The sequence below is a fragment of the Podarcis raffonei genome, chromosome 3 (assembly GCF_027172205.1).
Source record: "Podarcis raffonei isolate rPodRaf1 chromosome 3, rPodRaf1.pri, whole genome shotgun sequence".
NCBI classification, from domain to species: Eukaryota; Metazoa; Chordata; class Lepidosauria; order Squamata; family Lacertidae; genus Podarcis; species Podarcis raffonei.
Genome location: NC_070604.1, coordinates 34,598,252 through 34,617,719, shown reverse-complemented (window position 1 = coordinate 34,617,719; position 19,468 = coordinate 34,598,252). Strand labels below are relative to the sequence as shown.

The following is a 19,468-nucleotide window of genomic DNA, read 5'->3' as shown; positions in this document are numbered from 1 at the left end:
TTTCATCGTCTCACTCCCAGGCAGGCACTCCCTTGGTCAGGTTGCCTATTTCTGCAAGCTAAGTTGCTTATATCACTATATAACAGTGCTCTGTCCTCATAACCAGTATATCTGAACAAATTCACTCCTTTTTTATTCCAACTGGGTATTACAAACTGTGCAGTGGTAGCATACAATTGTCACGTAAAGGGTGCTGCTGCCTTGTTTTAATTTATTCAAATGGGGTCAGAAATTCATGGCTAGATTGTCCTTTTTTTCGCCACAGCTTGCTGCAACAGTAAGGCACACAGGATGACTTCCAGCATTCCACATAGTTGGACATTCATCTAATTAATTAATATTGGCTGATTAATATTCTGCAGCCTTTCTTTAATGTGCCTGTGGGAGGGGGGTTATTGTTTTGCAGTTTCATTTTACTTATTTACTTGTTTTATTCTGTGGACTGCCCTGAGAGCTTATGATGGAAGGTACATAAATCTAATAAATAAATAATAAATAAATAATTAGTTCTGGAGCAGTGTAAGTGCACACATCTCTATTCAGCTGGAGAGAAGTGGTTCTGCATACATTTCCCTTTACTGTGGTACCTCGGTTTAAGAACTTAATTCATTCTGGAGGTCCATTCTTAACCTGAAACTGTTCTTAACCTGTTCTTAACCACTTTAGCTAATGGGGCTTCCCACTGCCACCGCGCCACCGCTGCACAATTTCTGTTCTCATCCTGAAGCAAAGTTTTTAACCTGAGGTACTATTTCTGGGTTAGCGGAGTCTGTAACCTGAAGCGTCTGTAACCTGAGGTACCACTGTACAAGCACAAAACCATACCATTCATTGAAATGGATGGGAATTCCATTGTAAATGCATAGGAACTCATCACAATTCTCCAGAGGAATTCAGGCACCAGGAAGGAGAAGAAAGCATTTTTTCTAACAAGGTGGTAGAAGAAAAAGGTACAAGCATATTTCATTCCTGTCATATAAATCTAGAGCACATCTGCACAGTTTGTGACACACCAGAGTAGATCACAAGCTGTGGGGTGGCTTAATAAATCTTTTCTTTGTTGCAAAAACAGCTGTGCTGGCAGGCAAGAGGCAAGCTAATGTGCTGCGTTCAGCTTGATGGGCCCACAGGCTGGACAGATCTGCTCTAGAGGAAAGAAAATTGTTTAAACACATATATTATGATAATTTTTAAAGTAGAGTCGACAACACTGTGTTGCAAATCAGAAGGGTGCATTTTGGGGATTCCTGGAGATAAGGATCAAAAGATTCTGTATCCCTTAGGGGCAAACTTACAACTTGATGTGTTTGCTGTTGCTGAAGAGATAAGAAAACACTCTTCCTTGCTTCTTCCTCCACATGCCAAACCTTACCTTCTTTAACCCACGTGTGTTTTGATATTATTAAAAGTAGCAGAATAGAAAGTGTGCCTCCTACCACCACCCAAAAATATGCAAATATTGTGGACAGCTTTTAATTAAGCTGAATGGAGCATTCATGTTTTGAATTAAGTGATACAAATTCTAAATATTTAGAAGGATACAGTAAATCAGGGGAACTTGCATCCAAACTGATGTTTTGAAAATGAAGCTAGTAAGATGCACTACTTCTACATCATTTGTTTTGTTCTATGATTGAACAGTGAATATATGTAGTGATTCTGACACCCACATACAATAGAAGTATTAGAAATTTGCTGGTACCATACACTGCCCATTTTAAGGTTTCTATGTGGCATGCAATGAAATGTTTTGCTTATAATCCTCCTGTGATTAGTACTTTGTGCTGACCCCAAGCTGTCTGCAGTAGCTTAGCAAAAAAAGGTCAACATTTGTAAAGTCAAAGCTAGTTTAGAAGCAGCCTGACCGAAAGAGACAAGGAGAATGAGTAACTTAGGACAGTCCAGAAAATATGTTCTGTGCACAAGAACCAATTTGCATAATTTTTAAAAAGCACAACTTAAAAATCCATAATGTGAAATGGCACGTTGACATCAGACATTTATTTTGCTTACCTTCCCTCTTCCTACCACTACCACCTTGCAGAAATAATATCAAGTGCTCTCACGTTGTCTGATGAGATGAACAGGCAAAGCCATAAACCACACCTCCAGTAAGTGGAAGCTACTACCACCTGACTTTGTCTTTCCTTCCAGCATGCTGCTTACAAAAGCCACAAGTCATATACAGTAACTTCAATATGGTGTGCATGCATAAAAGTCTGGCGTGTATAGGTTTAGATCACACTGTTGACACCTGAATGTTACCTGGGATACCACTTGTGCTAGTCAAACCTGCATTCTGTATACAACAACCTATTCAAATATTGCATCCCACACATGTCACATGAGGAAGTCTTACATGAACAAACTTCTGAGAAGTCTCCCTCGCGCTAGCAATCCTCCGCAGCTTGAGGACAGAATAGGTATGCAATATCTTACTCATTGTGTGCAAACAGCTTTTGATCATGAAGACCGTTTTTACGGAGATTCATGTGGTGATTCAAATTAAAACCCTGAACAAAAAAAGGAAGGGAATCTCACTGCTCTTTCTTCCTCCTTCTCCCATTCCACCCTGAATCTGATCCCAAAGGACTCCCAGAGACAGGACCCACTTTTTCAGAACACTTGGCATGGCATTCTCATAGGGTCCTCTGCCATTTCATTGAACCTTTGGGCTGCTCCAACCTAGCATATAATTCAGCTTCAAAACCACTACCCATTACTGAAAGGAGTGCTCACCTGTACGTAGGTGGTTTGTGGTTTTAGCCTTTTTTTGTAATCATTGCTTAGGACTTTTAAAAATGTACTTACACCCATGTCCCTGTGGGCAATGGATGCATCTTATAAAATGTTACAGCAATGATTGTAAGCTTCCCTTATTCAGTCTAAAGATGTAGTGGTTACACTGCACGCAAGTATAGTTTTAGTAATTTGGGACTGTTTTCCTCCATTTACTAAGGGCCAGTAGGTAGATCAGGGCAGAGGTTTCCTAACAAATGCACACACCCCTTTTAGAGCCAAGGGAAACATTTGGAAATTTTAGAAACTGTTGCGGGCACCAAAAATACCCATTTCACAGAAGAAAAACTGGCGGTGCTCAGAACCAACCCCACAAACAGGCAAAACACCCACCTCCAACCAAAAAGATAGATAAAAGCAGGTAACACACACCCCTTGCAAGCCAAAAAGCAATGATTTTAAGAAACTGGGACAGAAGATCCTGGCAGGTGCCAAGGGAGGTTTTGAGTGTGATGCTGGGGATTCCAGGGTTAGTGGTTATGGTCCATATGGTGCAGCTATGTGATATAGCTAAGAATATATTCCGTCACACCTCTGTGATTAATACAGCAGTTTTCCTGAAGGAGAACCAGATCTGTCATCCACTTTTAAGTCACCTCAGTTTTGATAAGTAGATGAGCTTTTAGCCAATAGCTGAGAACTGAAAAAGATGAGCATTTGCCCCTCCCTCCCACAATTTGTATTGGACATCCATCCATTTAAAAGATGTAGTCACAGAAACAGGAACAGCCCTTTGTTTTGTTGTTTAACATAAATGGGACCAAACCCATACAAAACATCCAAACACCAACCTGGCAGGGAGTGGAGTTGCTGTTTTAGGAGGCAGCCCAGCACAGAATCAAGGGAAAATATTTCAAATTCCTCAAGCACCAGGAGCAATTTTCAAAGTGCCTAGGATTTTTCCAGCCACACAACACCAATCTGCTGCTGTGGTGCATTAAGAAGGGATGCACAGGGTCTCACTGCAAGGATCACTTACTCACCCTCTGCACACACTCTCTAACAAAATCACTGAGATTATCTGCCGGTGCATCACTGGTCATCAGCCAAGTAGGTGAGGCTCATTTGACAACAACAAGCAACCTAGCCTTTAGTTTCATAAACACAGTCCTGCGGAAAACTCTGCCGATAGAGAGGCAACAGGCTCCTTCTGTTCCAACTTTGAAATGCCTGCTGAAAGCTTTTCTGTTTCACCAGGCTTTTTTAGGCACTTAAGAATGCAACTTTTAAATGGTTTGATGTTAAATTTGATGTTGATTTGTTTAAAAGTTTGTAAAATTCAATAAAAATTAATTGGCAACAAAAAAACAACAACACCTTTCCACAATAGTTCTCTGATTTCAAACACATTACATGGAGTTTATTGTATTGGTTTTATCTAAACTTGCTGTGAACTGTTTTGATATTCTCTTTAAGATTTAGCAGCATATAAATATTTTTATAGCTACATTAATGTTCTTAACATTTTTCGGTCATTCCCAATCATGTAAAATTGAACTAAAGCATACTAATCAAGGGCTACCCACTAGCCAGTCTAAACATTACTGATACCAAATAGAGATCACTTTCAAATCACCCTCACTGCAGCTGTTATTTCATGGTAGACAGATAGTGTGCAGCAGCTACCTCATGCAGCCTGGTGATTTTCTCTGTACCAGTGGAAGCATCTGAAAATGCTATGTGCCAGTGTGGTGGAGGGGCGAAATCACACCAGCTACATCATGACCTTCTACTTTCAGTAGCTTATCACTGCCGGTAATAGATGCCACATAGAGCAATTAACAGTAGTCCTTTCTTACTTAATTATACACATGTAGACAGTTTTGCCAACAAACAAGGGTGTAAAACCATCTCACAGAAATTGCAGATTTAACACCTTAGGTGTTTTTTGTTTTTTAACACATGGCAAGTGTTATAAGCATGGTTCTCACTGTGTGTCTCCCACCCCCTTAAATTTCTGTCTCATTCTTTCTCCAAAAGAAGTGCAGAGTGGCAAACAACCAAGCCATATAATACAAAAAAGCTGGCCGCCTTATCTTTTAATGCTTCTAAGTCTTTAATAGACGCCTGGTTCAATTTGTACTCTTTCACAGAATGGTATTTCGTAATTAGTAACACAGGTTAGACAACAGAGGTAGGGGAGGCATTAAAGAGTGCAAACCTTTGCAGGATCATGCTGAAACCAAAACATCCACAAAATCTGGGCGTGGCTCACCCACTTGAGATCTGGCAGGTGATCTCAAGTCTAACAGGGTTAGCAAAATGAGAAGATTGAAAAGGTAGACAAGAGGTAGAGTGAGCAGAATGCCTGAACCCTCAGCAAATGCTGGCACGTCCCTCTGACATCGCCAGTCTAGTCGTGGCAGCTGTGCTCAGAAAAGCTTCTCATCTGTGTGACCTACACTCCTACAAAGAGGCCAATTTTGAGCCCGTCTACATTACTGCAGACCCACTTGGGGGTGAGGAGGGAATGGGGAAGCAACTCAACAGAAGCGAGGGCCTTCTGTCACAGACAATTCAGAGTTACTGCAAAACCTAACTTCCACATGCTCACTTCAGTAATGCACTGAAATCATTGCTTTGCTTTGTTTTCTTGTGGGCACAGATTTACTCCCACACACGCACACAACATGTAGAATGAGCAGCAAAAGCAGCGAAGATTAAAGAGCATCTGCTGCGAGACTCATCAGATCACAGCAGAGGGAGAAAGCTTTCACCTCCAGCTGCTGCAGAGGAAACCTATAATCATAGTTTGTTACTGGATGCTACCGAATCTGTGGCCAGTTTAACTGGAAACAGAGAAACAAGGACTGGGGCATACACTAGCAAGCTGGATAGTCATGCTCAGCAGCGGGAAAGGGGAAGAGAGAATGTAGACAGATTACTTCCATTACCAGCAGTGCCATGGAGAATAAGTAAACAACCCAGCCTGCCACTTTGTATAAGTAATTCTTGCACAACCAACCACAAAATTGAACAACATAACAATGTAGCACAAAAGAAGGAAAACATTAAATACCTTGACTTTGCCTTATAGTCCCCTGAAAGTGAATTGAATGATACAAACTTTCCCTTTAAGAAACAATATTTTTTTGGAGTTTTACAGGTCTGTGCTGTTGCTGTTGTTTTTTAAAAAGCCTTCAGAAGTTATCAGTGAGGGAACTACCTAGTTTGAGACTGATGGAACCTGATGTGTTCCCGAATGCTCAGGGATATTTTGCAGTGGGAGAAGCTGGCCATTCTGCTCTCGCTATGCAATGCAAAGATGAAATGGGCAGCCGACACAATTGCCAACTCCTTGGCATTCTGGGGAACTTCAGACTAAGGAAGCATGCTGGACGAAGACAAGCGCACAAATCTCGCTCCAAAGCCAACTAAACACTGGCTAGTGCAGGTATGCAGCCCAGCCCTGTGGTGCTTCTGGGACCAGCTCTGTCAATGGAGGCCCCGGTAGCCCTAGTGGCTAGAAGCGCCTTTTACCAGCTGCACCAACTATGACCACCCCTGGAGAGCTTGGCCACAGAAGTTCAGGCAGTGGTGGCTTTGAAACTAGATTACTACAATGAAGAAGAAGAAGAAGAAGAAGAAGAAGAAGAAGAAGAAGAAGAAGAAGAAGAAGAAGAAGAGTAGTAGTAGTAGTAGTAGTAGTAGTAGTAGTAGTAGTAGTAGTTTGGATTTGATATCCCGCTTTATCACTACCCTAAGGTGTCTCAAAGCAGCTAACATTCTCCTTTCCCTTCCTCCCCCACAACAAACACTCTGTGAGGTAAGTGGGGCTGAGAGATTTCAAAGAAGTGTGACTGGCACAAGGTCACCCACCAGCTGCATGTGGAGGAGCAGGGAATCAAACCCGGTTCACCAGATTGTGAGTCCACCACTCTTAACCACTACACCACACTGGCCCTTTATGAGAAGCTTCCCAAGACCCCATCAGCATATAGAACCTGATTTGTTACTGGGCCACATTCTAGGCATCACTATCTGTATTTAAAACTGTATTGTGACCAGTTTACTTGCAGGATTGCCCTACCCTATGGATGCCCCCTTGAACACTTTGATCTGCAGCACTGTTACTGTTCCAGGTGCCACATAATACTCATTCCAAGCTTGCAATAAATTGGGCTTCTAGGCTGTTGCATCTACACTTAGGAACTGCCTTCCTCTACACTGTATTCTTTTTGGTGCCTGCTTGAAATATTTTTGTTTAGGACAAGCCTATCCAGACATGTAGAAGTAGTATTAGAAACTTAAATATATAATCTAATTGCCAAATGGCACCTTAGACCTAGGTTATGGTTGCCACAATGGAATGTCTAGGTGGTTTGGGGGGGGCGGTTTGCAATGAGATTTGTTGTTGTTGTTGTTTTCATTTCTACACTGCTTTATATTTTAAAGAAAATACATCAAAGTGGTTTGCAACACATTAAAACATCAAATAAAACAATCTAGAATAAAACAAATTCAAAGGAAACTATTTCAGGTCCTTCTGTAAGTGACATTTTGCTTTCTCCAGTCATCAACCTGGCATCCAGAGATCTCCATGTGGTTGCAATTGGACCCACACCAGTCACAAAATGCACCTGGTGCCTGGCTAATTTCTAACATTGCAAAGAAGTTACATGTGTCTACTCTAATCTACTTAGAAGTTTTATTAAAACAAGCAATATATGAATTTTGTTAAATATATCCCCCCCGTAATTGCAAAGCTTTCATGAAGATTAGCAATTACTGAGTTAGTGCTCTGCATTAAGTAATTACAGCAGTTGTTGAAATCTGAAGTACGCCACACTCATTGCAGCTACTTTTAAAGCACTTGGGATTAACAAGAGAGAGAGAGATACTAATGATGTACAGAATGAAATCTCAAGTCGCATCCCAAGAAGGAAAGGTCTGCACTCCCTTCCTACCGCTAATCTACACATTGTTGTCCACACAAATCTGGAGGCGGCAAACATGTGAAGAGAAGAAGTGTGTATGTGGACTATTTGGGGAAGGGGAATAGTTCAGTGGTAAAACATTCAAAAGCTCCTAGGTTTAATCCCTGGCATCTCCAGGTATGGTTGGGAGAGACTCCCTAGCTGAAACCCTGGAGAGCATCTTCAAGTCAGTATCAACAATACAAAGTAAGATGCACCAAAAGTATAACAGTATGGTTCCTAAGAGATTACCTGAGATAATGGCAGAGGATGTATTTCAATTTTTGTAAGAATGCAAATACATGATGCTAAGCGGTTCTGTATAAACATGCAAACCTATTTGGGAGAGGGAAGAATTCAACACAGGGGTCACACAGGAAAAATGCAATGAACCTCCCACTAATTCTCACATAAGCTGGTCCTACTGGGCTATGGACATTTCTAGTTGTGTCCCTTATACGCCCACCCATCTTTGCAACCCATCCCTTCCCTCATTAACTCCACTATTTAAGCCCACATTTTCCAGCTGGGTCTTGTACCGTACACATTGGTTTCACCACAAGGACAGATGAAAATCCCTATTGTACTGTTGAGAATAAGGTTTTTGCCAAAGTATGTCTACACATTGCAAGAAAACAAGTGTTACTGGAAGCACTTGGGTGTAACTGAGTGCAGGCCTGCACCCTGTTGATTTAAGGCGTTTTCAAACCAGGTTTTCCACTCCAAATTTATAGAGGAAAGGCTGTCATAAAACATTGTGACAGGGAAGAAAGACATGACGTGACAGCTAAATCCAGAGTTTCGTCAGGTTTTTGAAGACCTGCACTTCTGTCTATCTGGCTTAGCATCAGAGGTGTGCCTCAAGTGTCTTCAAATTGCTTTGGAGGATCCTAGGATGGAGTTTACTTACCTAACTTAGAGGCCACCCGATACCACACAGTGAACACCATAAAATGTTCACAATAAAAGAAATAGAAATGTCAGCAAGATATTAAAAAAAACCTAAACTACTTCACAAGGTTGTTGTGAGGATATAAATGAAAAGGAAAAGAACCACCTTGAGACACTTGGAGGAAAGATGGGTTGTAAATGCTAAAAACAAAAGCAGGAGATAAAAATTCTCTGAGTAGTTCCCAACATCAAGCCTTCCCAAAGGCTTGGATAAAAGTTCCTTGACGGAGACTGCCGGGTCATTGGCTAGCCTGCAGTCTAAACTGTAGGCACTTACACTCCTTTTGACAACGTGTCCAAAATTTAAGAAGGCTGCAGAAAAGTATAAAATTAAAGAAGTTGTGAGACTCATTTAGCCACTACAGTGCAATTTTTTATTATTATTTTTTAAATGCATGTTAATAATCCAGGTGCTCTTTCAGCTAAGCAGTCTGAAGAGCCTCAAGGAACAATGAAAATATTCTGATCATATTAGCTTACAATAAGAGGAACAAAAAGTAACATGCAAACATGGGCGGGTGGGTGCTTGAGGCAGGCCTTTGAATTCAGTCAGAAGGCGATGCAGAGCAAGTAAACAGGCGAGCATCTTTATATCTCTGTGCTTCTACCTCCATGCTGCTCTTCTAGCCCCTCCATCCCATTTTTTCCCCTCCCACCCAGTTTTCAGGGTGTTTTCCCTCAGTCAGCATTCTACAGGCCCTGGGCTTGCTCAATACCCATGAGGATGTCTGGAGGGAACATCCTCCCTGCTACAGCCTTTGTAGGGTTTGTATCTCTGAATATATCAGGGGTACCCCATGCCTGCTCCTACCTCCCATTTGTGCAAGTGCGCCGCAATTCAGGCTACCTAAACAATGGCATTCAGATAACTGAATCAGAATTAGAGTATCATATTTGTTTTAGAACATTGCAAGTATTTAAAAAAAACCAAATTTGGCTTGAAATACCAAAAAAAACTCATCACAAGTATTAAAAATAAGAAATTTAAGGAGGTGATGTACCAATTCATATTTTAAACTGAAAATTCAAATACCTATATATATGTTGCTGCTATCATAAGAACACAAGAAGAGTTGACTGGATCGGACCACCTAATCCAGCATTTTGTTTTCTCACACAACTGTGTGCAAAACCTTGAAGCAACTTGCGCTATCCTCGCTTCATTGCAACCCCTAACTAGAAAACTTGCTTTCATATCGACACTATCACATGGCTGAATCAGAACCAATTGTAAATCGCCTCACATTTAGTGTGGGAACAGGACACAGTAACATCCTGTAAGAACAGAAGCCAAAAGGTGACTAATCACCTGTGAAAACAACGTTGGGGACTGTTAAGGCATCAACAAGGCACGAGACAGGAGATATTCTCTTGTGGGTCCTGGGGATAGTTGAGAAACTATGCAAGCAGTATTGTCAGAAACATTTACATCCCAAAAAGCGCTGCCATTCACAGTCCACACAAGTCCAGAGAGCAGTCTGAAGGCATATAAAACAGTTCCACTACTACTGGAACTAAACCGGAACAATGTTGTTTTGTTTTTTGTCCCATGCAGTTACTTGCTTAAGTAAGAAGTGAATTAGTGGGAAGAATGCCTTGCCCACCACAGGTGTACCCTTTCGAAAGACTGACTTCATGACAGTGGAGAGGCGGGCACTGACAACCCACACAGGATCCCCTTCCTCCACCACAGGAAAATTCCTTGGAGGAAGAGCAATATATACGGAAGCATTGCAGGAACCTCAATTATCCAGTTTCACATATGTCTGGCCTTGCTCATGGTACAGTATCACCTGCATACCTTAGCTGACTTGAAGCCATGCCATGCCTTAAAACCTGCTGTTCCAGAGAATCTAGATATTTCAAAAGAGAATGTTCAGGCAACAAGCCATCCACTTCAGCGATAAAACTTGCTGGGTGGAAAGAAATTCTATTATTATTATTATTATTATTATTATTATTATTATTATTATTTGGAGCATAAAGAAATGTCAGTTCCATTATGTATTCGCAATCCTCCAATTGCCATTTAGTTTCTTTTTGTCTCTCTCTCTCACACACACACCCTATATTGTCATCTCTCAGGGAAAGGCATGAATTGCTTTAAAGTCTCAAGGCTAGCAAATGAAAACACATTGTTTCTTGCCTAACTGTGATTAGCCTTCCCCTTTATACTAAACTGCTAAGGCAGCCTTCTAGAACCTGTTTTGGATTCCAGCTTCCATCAGCCCTTAGCCAGAATCGTCAATGGTCAGGACTGGGGAGGGGGGGCAGCTGTAGACCAGAACATCCAAAGGACAGCAGGTTGAAAAAGACTGCTTCTGTTATATATTTCCTGAAAGGAAATAGCTATAAAAACATGCACACTGCATTGCCCCCACACGTTGCTCGATCTGTTCTTCCTACACATAATCAGGGTGGCAAAGAGATTTCCATTATGCTTTGGAAGTTTTCCCCTATCAGGACAGGTGTGTGGGGTTATTGTTTTCTGTCTCTACTATACATTGCATTCCCTCCTCCCCTTATTTGCACAAGTTATCAAATGTTCAGAGAGCTAATTTAGGCAGCCCTTCAATGTTTTCACACCTTGGGCAATTTCTTTATTTATTAAGACCATATCTATACTATGGAATTGCAGAGTTCTGGACATTGGATCTGAGGGCCAAACTACACCTGATGTTAAATCTGTTAGCTATGAATCCACGATTGTAAGCTATCCTGCTGGCAATGACAACAACTGGGAAAGACAAAGATGTGTTCCTGGTAGTCACTTGCTAGACTGTGTAGCCCATGCATTTAAGAAGGCATAAAATATAGTGAAGGGAGTACCTTCCCAGATATCAACCATGTCAGATAACCCTATGCTCAGCAGTAGATGCCTTGGTGCTGCTGTCAGCAATGGGTGCTCAGTTGGTATTCACTCATTGCGGGGCCTTTTCAGTGGTGGTCCCCTGTTTGTGGAATGATCTCCTTAGGAAGATGCATCCATCTTTATCATCAGTAACTTTCAGGAGAAACTTGAAAACATTCCTCTTTACCCAGGCATTTGATAGCTAAAGAATACTGTTCCTGGCAACACTGAGACCACTAAGTGGAATCAATATTTTTAACTCTATGCTTTTAGAATGCTTCAGACTTACTGGTTTTAGAGTGCTTTTAATTATAGTAGGGTTTTTAAAAAAAATCTTCATTTTTAAATTGTGGGTAACCCTGGGCTCCTTCGGGAAGAAGGGCAGGATATAAAATTCAATAAATAATAATAAATACTGGAAGGTGCAAAACAAAGACCATAAAAATGAAAATATGTACACTCAGATGTTTGGTAAACTGCACAAAATGTTATTTAGACCAGAGAGAGGTATTGGCAGAGGTGTGAGATAGATAGATAGAGAGATAGATGATAGATAGATATAGATGATAGATAGATGATAGATAGATAGATAGATAGATAGATAGATAGATAGATATCATCACAGTGCCTGTAAATAAAAGTTTTGGCTTTATTTTAATGGAACCACATTTCTTTTGTTTACATAGAAATTTCTATCCTTCCCTTCTTAATACCTATGGACTACTCAAAGCAGCTCAAAACATGGGTCAGCAAAAAGCTCTCCCAACCCCCATGCCCAACTAGGTTTATGAAAATGAAAGTTCAGGGGTCGGGAGGAGAATCAAGACTAGGACCTTCATGTGAAAAACGTTGTGAGCTCATTTCTGGTACTGATCATTTATGGGCTGAGTATGTGCTCAGAGGCAGCTTGGTTCTAATTCTTCAAATCAAGTCCACCCAGTCAAGCCTCTATTTTGCAGTTGCCACTGGCTGAGCTACAGTAAAACAAAACAAAACACAAAATAGAACCCTCAAGTGTTAAAGCCTGCCAGTTCCTGCCTTACGACCCTTGGAAATAACAATATTCCCTAAAACAATTTCAACGGAAGCAAGGGCCGCAGATAAAATGCAACCTTTATTTACCAGCTGGTGGTTATTTTTCTTTGGCTGTGGGGAGAAGCAAGTGGAATGCTGGAATGTGACCTGGGTTCAAGCCCTAGAAACACCTCCTGGATCTGACATGTTACTAACCATACATCACTGGGCACTGCTCTTGCAAGGGCAGATGAAAATGAATGAATGAACGAACGATTGAATGAAAGAAAGAAAGAAAGAAAGAAAGAAAGAAAGAAAGACTTTTGTTGAATTCAGAAAACACACCAAGCCATACTTTGTGGTAACTATAGACTAGAAACACAAACGTACAACAAGTTCACTCCCCTGACCAGGATGCAGCATCTCTGCAAAAAGAGTGATGACTAACTCCTTTGCTCATGTGGACATCACACCAAAGTCCCTTCTTGTCTTACTCATCTGAAGTGGGCTCCTCACATAAAAGAAGCCTCAGGCTGTGCATGTTGATGTCTGCGTAGGGGGAGTCAGTGTCTACGCACAAAGGCTTGCACACATTCAGAAACCCTATGGGTCACACACAACTAAGTCCTACTCAGAGTAGACCACTGAAAGCAACAAACCTACCGGTAAGTTAGTCATGCCCATCAAGAGAAGAAGAAGAGGAGTTTTGGATTTGATATCCCGCTTTATCACTACCCGAAGGAGTCTCAAAGCAGCTAACATTCTCCTTTCCCTTCCTCCCCCACAACAAACACTCTGTGAGGTGAGTGGGGCTGAGAGACTTCAGAGAAGTGTGACTAGCCCAAGGTCACCCAGCAGCTGCATGTGGAGGAGCTTCAATGTCTACTGTGAGCAGGACTAGACCCTGCATGATCAGGATCCCAGAATGAGTGAGTGCCTGTGTGTGTAGACAGGCTTCCCCCATGAAGACATCCACACAATGCATGGATAGAGGGGTGTGTGGGCAGATAGCAATGTGACTTGGGGGGCAGTAGTCCTGCCTTGCTGTGCCTACTACTCATACAGTCCCTTTCACCCAAGTAACTTCTGAAGGGGGCTTGAATCAGAGTTGGCAAAAACCATGGTTTGAAAACAACTTCAAACCATAGCTTCTTATTCTGGTTTGGTGATCACTCATAAGCTTTCCCCCACCCTAGTTCAGACATCCACTTCGAACCAGTTATACTTTCTTAACCATGTTTTGCTCTGAGAAGAGTCACTGTAAACTGAGAGTGTAATAGAAATAAGGTTAGTTCTTTAGAATACCAAATATAGGAGCTGAAGGTATTGTATTTCTTAAAGGAAAAATTCAAGAATGGAAAGACAAACATGTTTATCACTTTTAAGAAGCATGTTGTCAGGTTCAATGACTTTACCCAGAGAAACAAACTGACAGACCACAGCATGATATTTGAGCATGAAGCAGCTACAAACACACACACACACACAGTATGGCTCAGTGATTTGGCATATGACTCGCACAAAGGTCTGCACCCATGAAGCTGTGCCTTTGAATCCTGGAAGAAGGCAATCTAAGAAGAATGAGTTTTTCTAATGAAGTTCCCTTTCCAGAGGGGAAGCACAAACTGTATAGGGCAGAGGCATAGCTCAGTGAAAGAGCAATGTGGTCTCCAGTAAAATAATATCAGAGAGCAGGACTAGGAAATACCTATTTTTCTAGAAAAATAGGTGCTGGTACGCACCATGAAGTTGTTACAGTAAGTGCTACATTTTTAACAATCAAAAAAGAGGTGCTGGTACTGTGTACCTTTAAGTACCCCCTGGGGGGAAGCACTGAGAATACCATTTTCTAAGATTTTGAAAAGCCAGTACTAGAGAGAGTTGATTCGTCTTCTTATTACAGAATGTTTGATTCCAAATCAATGCACAGGCAGTGAAGTAGTATACTGCATATATCATTCCCATGGAATTCAGCTAACCTGATTTAATTCAAGACAGTTCCTTATATCCTAGATGGAATGAATCATCACACAGAATACTTCAAGTCCTCTGACAATTTATAGGTGCTAAAGTGCTTTGCCCCTAGGGTGCGGGTTCTAAGAGTGAAAATAGCAAAAGGAAACAAACAACACTCATCCTATAAATTGAGAACTGACAATTCTCAGTCTTTCTACTTAAAAAATGGCCTACCTACCAAAAGTGATGATTCTGCTCCATTCTAGTAGCTACTTGAACCAAGGGGTACACTCCAGGCTTGCACTCCTAAGCAGCTAAAAAGCTCAATATGGGAAAGCAGACTTCCACATCTCTTACAGCAGGGATGTTGGAATTACCTAGATATTGCTGGACTCCAACTTGCAGCAGCAGCCAGTGCAGCCAACGGTCAGGGATAATGGGACCTGAAAGTCCAGCTGTATCCCATCCCTGTCTTATAGAATCAGGAACCATTGCTATAAACCAAATGTGGCTCAGAATACACACCTGTCTTCATTATATTGTTTCCAGTGAGATGCAGATTCAAATACACATCGAAATGCTCATTAGTATTTTGACACAACTACCCACGCATAAATGGTGGGGAGGGTTCTTAAGCATGACCAGAGCTAGATAAGGGTGATGTTTTCTCCAAGTGTCACGCATGCTGATTCAGCAGACATGCTTGTACATCACATCACATGGAAACTTTTACCAAAATCCAGTAGCTAAAACAGCAAGCAGCAGCTTTCCTCAAGCTGAATTCTCCACCTATGCTTCTTTCAGGTTACTCTGGCAGGTCCTTGCCTGTTCTGTCCTTCTATTTCAGCCTCTGTCCTCTGTGCAGCTTGCCGCTTAGCTTCCCTGTATCCCAGTTCTCAGACATACCCTGTGTTTCCACTTTAATCTAGGCATACCAAAAACCTTCTCTTCCCTCACAGAAACTGGACTGCAAAGGGCTTAGTTCCCCAAGAAACCACAGCAACTCAGCCACAGGCTGTTCACCACCACAAATGTAGATGTGGTGGTACTTGATTCATAAACTTTTACAGTGAAAGGGGAAATATCTACTGGTACATTAAGGGGGGGGGAACAGTGGCAGAAGGAGACTTACTTGAGGCCATAATAATGCTTTCTGCCCATATCTTAAATCCATCTAAAGACCCTTTTCAGAACCACTGGTAAAAGCAGCACATATCAATACCATTGCTGCATCTATGGATTATATCGCTCACTTATAATGAGGCCTCACTACAGACTTACCCCAAGTATTTCAGAAGAGATGCAAAGTAATTCGAGCTGACATGGTTAAGTTTTAGTCACAGGGTCTGCTTTATTTATACTGTGTGTGTTTTTAAAACATAAAATAACCCACTCACAATCTTTTTATTTGGGCAGGCTAACACAACCCCCCTTCAAAAAAAAAGCAAAAAAAAAAGCAGGAGACTAGGAATTTATAAAATAATGTTTGCAATAGTTCCTGTGTTAAGGGTATAGTTTACATGGTCTTCTCCATCGCATTGTAAATCCAAATGTTCTATTTTCCATGGTGAACCTGTGCATGGGCCAGTTCAACATCTATAAGTGGCCACCCTCATGACCACATTAATTGAACACAATACCACAATTGCAGAAATTTCCATCTCCACAGTAATACCTGCAAATGGAAGGTTAGTTCCAGCACTACTTTAGTGGGAATTCACCTTTAAGTATTAACCGGGGGGGGGGGGGGGCGGGGGGAATCCAGAAGTTAATTTACATCAGGAAGACAGGGGCTACCCAACAAGAGCCCAGTACCACTTTCACTATTCTCCTTTATCTTGGGTCCTAAGTTTGCTCCTCATTTATTCTTTCCTGACAAGATGCTATTCTAAAATCTCATTCGTACCTGGCTGTGAAGCAGGACAGTTTTTGTTTTTTTTAACAAGGCAAACAGGCCATCACACAAATGGAAAAGCAGGTCTTGCAAGACTTGAGACTTAGGGCTGTGTTGGCAAGGAAGGCTGGCGCCCAGGCAGAGACAGCTGTTTTTCAGGTCCCTTTCCCTACCTAGCCAGCTCCTCGCCCCACACTTTCTCCTCTTGTCCAATGTGGTTCCATCCCAAACTAGCGAGCGGTGGGGGGGCGGGGGCTTTTGCTAGCGCGCTCCGACAGAAGCCCATGCGCCAAAGAGACCACCTTCGGAATGTATTGATGCCGTCGTAAGAACGGGGGTCACCTACCAGTCACCCGCGCTGGTAGGTGGCTCGAGAAGAGCACTAAGAGCGGAACTCCCCCCCCCCGCGAAGTTCAGAAGTTTCAGAAACGGCACTGATTTCAATGGGCCACCTTCCCTCCCCCCCCCACTGCTGTTAATGGTTGCTCCCAAGTCCCAGCCGAGGTGAAGGAACCTCTCGCGGACTCTTTCACCTTTAGGGTCGGGGAGGGGGGGAGAGGCGAGAGCGGCGCTCCATTCCTGACCCACCTGCGAAAATGAATCACTCCCCACACACACCCCAACGGCGACCCCGCCGTCTCTTCGCCCCCTCTCTCGCTCACCTTCGGCAGCTCTCGGAGCTGGTTGGCGTCGAGCAGGAGCTCTTCGAGGCTGCGGCTGTAGCGGTAGATTTCCTCGGGCACGGCGGCCAGCGAGCAGTGGCGCTTGTCGATAATCTCCACATGACGGTTGCACCGCCACAGCGGGATGCAATGAAACATAGCAGCAAAGGCGGCGGCGGCGGCGGCAACCCTCTGCCTGCCTCCCGCAGCCCAACCCTCGGCAAGCTGCGCGAGGCTCGCGCGGCCACTCGGGGCAGCGCCTCAGCCTCCCCGCGGCCCCCTGCCCGGCTCGGCTTCCAGTTCCAGCGCCAGGCGCGCGCGCGCGAGGCTTCTTTCGCCCTCAGCCAGCGAGCGCGCGGGGGGAGAGAGAGGAGAGGAGCGCGGAGGGGGGCGGCTCCAAACCCGGCCCTTAGCAACCCTCGCCGCCGACGCCGGCTCCCCAGGCACGTCGCCTTCGCTGGTCTGCAAGCCGCCGCCTTCGAGGCCGCCCTCGCCTTCTCCTCTCCTCAGCAAGTCCCGGCGGAGGCGGAGGAGGAGGAGGAGGAGGAGGAGGAGGAGGCGGCAGCCGCTCCTGCAAACATTCGCCTGGGACAGGAGAAAACTCTTTCCTGCCGCTCCAGACTACTACGCGCAGAAAAGAAAAGAAACAGAAAACCTTCCTGCTGCTTTTGTCTCTTATTGGGCCTCCGCTGTCCAATCAGTGTCCCCCAGTTCTCCCAAGGAGCCCGGCTCGCTCGTCGCTCAGGCTGCAGCAGCAGCAGCAGCAGCAGCAGCACCTTTCTTCATTCCTGCGCCTGACCCGGAACACTCGCTGGCTCTGCGCTCTGGCTCCCTCCCTCCCTCCTTCCCTTCCTCCGTCGCGCTCTCCCTCCTCTCCCTCCCTCGCTCTTCCCAAGCTGACATCACCAGCCGCTGGTCCCTCCCCTTCTCCCTCGCTGGGACTCTGGGATCTGACCCCGAGGTGCTGCGTGCGACACCCAAGCAAGGGAGAAGGGAGAAAGAACAAGCCCCTCGCCTCCGTCGGCTGCGGGGAGAAAATCCCGGGGACGGGGAGAAAGTGTGGCGAAAAGAAGAGGGAATGATTCCCACCCCCCGCTTCTCCCAAAGTTTCCTGGCCAGGGGTAGCTCAATCGATAGAGCAGGAGACTCTTAATGTCAGGGTCGTGGGTTTTGAGCTCCATGTTGGGCAGAAGATTCCTACATTGCAGGAGGTTGGACTAGATGACCCTCGTGGTCCCTTGCACCCAGTGCCGGGTTTACCTATAAGCTAAATAAGCTATAGCTTAGGGCCCCACTCTCTTGGGGGAGGCAAATAATTTAAAGGGGGGGAACTTGATGTACATTTCCAAAATATAAGATAAACAAATAAAACCTACATACAGCAACAGAAATTTGTGTTGTGTAGGTTCCTATTTGTTATGTGCAAATGGCTTTACATACCTATTAGGTCTGTAAATTACCATATAGCATATAATCAACACAGAAAACAGCAACAATTTGTTGTTGACAAAGGACAGCTGGACATATAAAGGGCCCCATTACCTTCAGTAGCTTAGGGTCTCATCAAACCTAAATCCGGCCCTGCTTCCACCTCTGTGATTCCTCTTTTGAGGAGAAAGATTCCACCAGTGGCATGTGGACTAAGGGGACTAGGCTAGTTCCCTAAATATTCCCAGTACATTAGAGTGTTAAAGTCTGGCACCTCCTTCCCCAAGTCTAGGATGCTTCTGCCCGGCTTAGGGAGGGAGGTGTGTTGCTGACACCTGTAATGTCTCATGATAGCAATGTTGCCTGCCCCCCCCAATTGCCGTCGTAGGCTGGCACCTCTGGCCCTAACTGTTCTCCTACGAAATAAAATTTTTGTCACTGGGTTCCACTCACATGGCATCCCAGCCAGCCCCCTCCACATTCATTTTGCAAACCAAAGTCAGGGAATCAAAGGCATTCTGCAAGGCACAGCATCCTTCTCTGCCCACCGTACTTGGAATTAAGTTGCACAAAGGAGAGCAGCCCTGCCCTACTATGAGACTTGCTTTTTCCTTTCTCATAGGTGAGGAGCCTAAGGTGCTCCAGTTGTCAGCAGCAGCCAGCAGGGCCACATCTGGAGTGCCACTTCATCGGGGTGGGTTAGGCTGAGACCAAGGGGCCACCAGTTATGTCCAGGCTTGGCAGTAAAAAATAAAACCCCACTAGCCAGAAGAAATATAGTAAAAGTACCTCTGTGCTCACCAGAATTAAAGAGACAGGTTTCTAGGAAAGATGGTGTGGCTCCTACACAAGTCTGAGTCCCTACATGTATCTAGAAATGCAACAACATCCCCACCTCCCTAGCAAATATGCATAATTAGAGAACACAAGCTGTCTTGCCCAAAACTCCCAACTCCACCCCCAACTTTCACACTCTTCACGTTAACAATACTTAAAA

The 19,468-nt window shown here is 43.8% G+C and overlaps 1 protein-coding gene across 3 annotated transcripts in view; it reads right to left on the bottom strand.

Moving 5' to 3' along the window:
* The window catches only part of LRRC1 (leucine rich repeat containing 1), a 76,042-nt gene extending 58,567 nt beyond the window's left edge, over window positions 1-17,475 (bottom strand). For all 3 annotated transcript variants that reach the window (XM_053381049.1, XM_053381051.1, XM_053381052.1), the window contains exon 1: window positions 17,044-17,475. In XM_053381049.1, the coding sequence (XP_053237024.1) occupies window positions 17,044-17,202 (159 nt within the window). In that variant the 5' untranslated portion in view covers window positions 17,203-17,475. The remainder of the gene's footprint in view (window positions 1-17,043) is intronic.
* Between the last annotated feature and the right edge of the window lie 1,993 nt (window positions 17,476-19,468).